The sequence below is a fragment of the Ochotona princeps genome, chromosome 6 (assembly GCF_030435755.1).
Source record: "Ochotona princeps isolate mOchPri1 chromosome 6, mOchPri1.hap1, whole genome shotgun sequence".
NCBI lineage: Eukaryota > Metazoa > Chordata > Mammalia > Lagomorpha > Ochotonidae > Ochotona > Ochotona princeps.
Window position 1 is genome coordinate 44,521,203 of NC_080837.1, and position 4,955 is coordinate 44,526,157.

The 4,955-nt window shown below is 40.6% G+C and overlaps 1 protein-coding gene across 1 annotated transcript; it reads right to left on the reverse strand.

The window, feature by feature from the left end:
• Window positions 1-2,551: 2,551 nt before the first annotated feature.
• LOC101516905 (olfactory receptor 4F6-like) lies at window positions 2,552-3,490 on the reverse strand. The gene has a single exon (XM_004584856.2). It carries the CDS (start codon window positions 3,488-3,490, stop codon window positions 2,552-2,554), a length of 939 nt encoding a protein of 312 aa, XP_004584913.2.
• Between the last annotated feature and the right edge of the window lie 1,465 nt (window positions 3,491-4,955).

The window sequence follows — 4,955 nt, forward strand, 5'->3', positions numbered from 1 at the left end:
TTACGTGTGCTGGTTGGGTGCTGCTGCCCAGTCTGGCATGGCTCACCTAACCTTGGCATTTGCTGGTGGGTGCTGTAGCTTGGCCTGGTCAGCTTGGCCCATCCCCTATTCCAGCTCAGCCCTGCCAAGTTTGTCCCCTTCCGTTTGCAGCTGGGGCCACCCCACATCCTGTTTTAGGATGAACATTTGGGTGCTGCTGCCTTGACCTTCCCAGACTTTTGTCAGTTCCTTTACCAGTAAGTAGTGGCAGGTTCCATGGTCACACCTAGCTCAACCCATCACCACCCCAACTCGTGAGCTAACCAATGGGACTTGTATTTCCACAGGGTTGGGCCCACACTTCCCCCAAAAATCTACCCCTGGATCTGCTTCTCTCACGTGTTGGTTAATGTCCTGACCCTGCGAAGTGTGACCCATCCACTGTTCCACCATTCAGTCAGGTACTGGTGCCTAGCCCTGCCAGACAGGCCCCCAGCCATAGCTTTCGTGTGGACTGTGTGTGGCAGTCGATGATGCTCTACACTAACAGCCCATCTCAGGATTCCCATGTGGCTTGATGAATCAGTCTGGCCCAAATAGAACTTATGGACTCTCCCCTCCAAACCCTCAGATCTCAGTTCCCATGCTTGCAAGCAAGTTTGGTGACCCCATCGTTAGGAATCACACAGAATTCTTCCTCACCTACACTCACACTAGCCTTAGCCCTGGATGTCCCTAGGCAGCAATTACATAACCTAAAAACCCCAGAATTTGCCGCCGTGCAGCCAGCAGGCAGAGCCTGGCGCTAAACAGGAGCGCTGGCCATCCAAAGCCTAGGACTCTCTCACTGTGTGGCTGAGTCCTGGGCATTGGGTCCGACCTGGCCTGAGTACTCTCTGCAAGCGGGTTGCCACCACTGCAGAGGGCTGCTGCCACCCGAGCCGCCAAAGTTGAACCAAGACAGTAAGCAATAATATTTAATATTTTAAGAAAGAAGATAGTTCAGAACATTGATGACCAATTTATGAAGAAAATAAGAAGTAGTTTGAATAATGACACAATCTCACTTCTCATTACTTGTGATTTTTTATATTGTGGTAATCAAGAAGTATAAAATGTCACCGCAATTAGTGTCCTAAATAATTTAAGAATGACACCTATATAGTCTCTGTGTGTTTCTTGATCACCAGGATTTCTAAGTTTCATTTGAAAGCTGTCTATAATCTTTGTCCTAAACATCCTATCATAAGTTAGGACACACTAAATAAGGTTTGAGATCTCAATTGGCTTATCTTCCTGTTGTAAATACTATCTTTAAATACTTTTAGATTTGTAGATGTTTGCTTTGTTTTTTTAAATAATATATGAAGAAAGGCATTGAGAAAGAATGCAAGAATACTATATTAAAAAAGTAAAACCTAATTGATGATTAGGATGTCTGAGTCCCAGATCAGAGTGCTGGGATTTGAGTCCTGGATCAAGCTGTTGGTTACAGCTTCCTGCTGATTAAAACCCTGAGAAATAACAGTGATATTTTGGGTGGTTGGGCCTTTCTACCCACATGAAAGAAGTGAGTAAAATCTCTGCTTTCTGGCTTCAGTCTTGCCTAGCCCAGGCTGTTGTGTATTTTTGAAGAGTGAATTAATAGATGTGAGCTCTTTCTCTGTCTCTCAAATAAGTACAGTTTTAAAAAAGCAGAGAATAGGGGCCGGTGTGACAACTCAACTGGCTAATCTTCCACTTGCAGGGGCTGGGACCCCTTGTGAATGCTGATTCATATCCTGGCTGCTCCATTTCCTATGCAGCTCCCTACTGAGGCCTGGGAGAGTACACAAGGATGGTCCAGAGCCTTGAGACCCTGAGACTGCACGGGAGACTTGAATGAAACTCCTGGCTCCTGGCTTTGAATTGGCTCAGCTCCGGCCATTGCAGTTACTTGGAAAGTAAATCAGAGGATGGAAGATCTTTCTTTCCTTCTCTCTGTAAATCTGCCTTTCCAGTAAAAATAAAAAAAAAAAATCGTAAAAAAATCCAGAGCATAGATATTTTGCTCTATTTATAAAAAACATCATATACAATACATCAAGAATTAGTCTGAAAAAATGTGAAGTATTATAATCTTTTCTGCTAATCTAAAAGTATGATTAAGATGAGAACCATTTCTTTATTTTATCTTCTGTGGATTTATAAAACTATTTTATGTATTGGATCCACATAATTTTACTAAGAAATATCTATTACTTTCAGTGATGACTATTTTAAGCAAAAGATACTGATAAAATTAAATCATGCATGTATTTCTATAAAGATAAAATAATCACATGAAAATTAAATATACTCATTGGTTAATACAATTTAGGTGTGCAATTCTGAAAGAAATACATAATACTTTTCATGATGAATAAAACCTGTTGTAGTTCCACCTGAAATTAAATTCTTGGATTGAATGCTTCCTTTTTCTTTAGATTTTTTAAGGTAGTGATAAAGTTTTCATACTCTAAAGTATTCCTGGTAGTCACAAGAATTTTGTTGGTCCTAATATTTATTCTGAGCTCTTGTCAAAAAAAATCTCTTAGGTCATCTCCATAGAATTAAAAACTTGTTGACTAAGCCTTCTAATTGCCAATTTCATGTCTTTGTTCCTTAATGTATAGATGGTGGGATTTAAGACAGGAGTGACAACGAAGTCCACAATGGCAAAAAACTTATCTAATGACTTAGTAGGGAAAGGCCAAACATAGAGGACCATACAGGGAGCAAAGAACAAAACCACCACAATGATGTGAGCAGACAAAGTGAAAAATGCTCTGGATAAATCATTTGAAGAATGTTGTTTGACAGTGACCAGAATAAAGATATATGATACAATTAAGAGAATAAAGGTTGCTAGTGATATGAAGCCACTGTTGGCAGTGACCACGAATTCTAGTCTGTCAGTGTCCATGCATGCAAGTTTGATAACTCTGGGGAAATCACAATAAAAGCTTCCCAAATTATTAGGGCCACAGAAGGATAGGTTTATGATGAAAAGGAACTGAGACATAGCATGAATTATTCCAGTGATCCAAGCAGCTGCTACCAATGTCACACACATTTTGGGATTCATAATAGTTAGATAGTGAAGAGGCTTGCAAATTGCTGTGTATCTGTCATATGCCATGACTAGGAGCAGTACCATCTCAACTCCTCCCATGACATGAATAAAGAACATTTGTATCATGCAATTATGGAAGGAAATGACTTTACAATCTGTGAAAATATCAGAGATCGTCCTAGGAATTGTGGTAGATGAAAGACCCAAGTCAATGAGCGATAGGTTGGCCAGCAGAATATACATGGGTGAGTGTAACTGAGGATCAAAGATAACTGTGAATACAATGAAAAGATTTGCTAGGATAACTGCCAGAAAGAATAGTAATAAGAAGAGAAAAAGGAAAAGCTGCAATCCCAAGGATTGTGCAAGTCCCAGCAAGACAAATTCAGTTACTGTAGAGCCATTTACATGGTCCATTGTCTTGGAAACAAAGGAAGACTCTGAAGTGAAAGAGAGGGGGAAAAAAAGGGAATAAGTTTAGAAGCATTGAAAATGATCTATTAAATGTTGACACTTTAAAACTTATCATTAACGATTCTTCAATTTGATCAACAGTTGATTATCAAGAAGATATTGGGAAGTAAGGTTATAGAAGATTTTTGTGTGACAGACACAGCTGCATTTATAACTGATCTATTTTAAACACTTTCATTTGCTCAAATACATGAATGTATGCGACAATGACAGAAGTTAAAAAAGAATATGTAAAATGGAAGAATTATGGCAAAATTATAGGATAAAGATTCACAACAAAAATAAATGAATATTGACTGTGAGAAAACTTTAAGATTGTATATGGACATATACACTAAATTTCAACAAACATTTTAAGATGTCATCAGGAGTAACAAAATTGCATTAAAAATTGTGAATGAGAGTTGCCAGTGTGGTGGTGCAACAGGCAACCCATACGGTGCTGGTTCATGTCACAGCTGCTCAACTTGTAGTTCAGCTCTCTGCTTCTGGTCTGGGAAAGCAGCAGAAGACGGCTTAAGTTCTTGGGATCCTGCATCCATCAGGAGACCAGGAAGAAGTTCCCAGTGCCCAGCTTCGGATTAGCTCAGCAATGGCCATTGTGACCATTTGAGGAGTGAACCAGCAGATGGAAGACCTTCTCTTTCTATATCTCATCTCTGTTTAAGTTTGCCTTTCAAATAAAAATACAAAAATCTTTAAAAATTATAAATGAGGATATAAATACATGACAGATGTTTGGAACCCTTTTAAAACTGTTTGCTAGACGTAACTGAATCAATGCACCCTAAACTAACACAGAAGTCATGATGTATTTGAATTTGAAATGTTGAATGTATAAAGACAAAGGGGTTGTTTGTTCAAAATATAAAAATAGTTTCAATCACTTCTCGGGGTTCAGGCCCTGCCAGCAGGCCCTGAGGTCACCAAGGGTGAGGTGATGGTGTCTTTCGGCCGAGGAACCACCGGAGACAAGCTGGTGAGAAATGTCTGTTTATTCAATGCAGAGCCCAGGTTTATAAGGGTTCAGGAAGTGAAAGGTTTGAGGGTCTCTTCCAGCAGATCCCCTCCCGCTGCCCACCAAAGACACTGTCATTGGCTATAAGGCACGTCTATCTCCCTTGACCTTACGGTCATGTCAGAGGTCATGTTCTACGTGTATCCCCCTTGACCTTCTAGCCATGTCGGAGGTCACTAAAAGTAACATTTAGGGGCTGGCAGGCTAATCCTCTGGCTCTAAACACTAGAATTCCATTTTGGGTACTGGTTTGTGTCTTGGATGCTCCGTTCTGATCTATCTTTCTGCTTAGTCTGGGAAGGCAGTGGAGGATGGCCCAAGGCCTTGGGACCCTGCATCCAGGTGGGGGTCTGGCAGGAAGCTTCTGGCTCCGAGCTTCAGATCAGATCC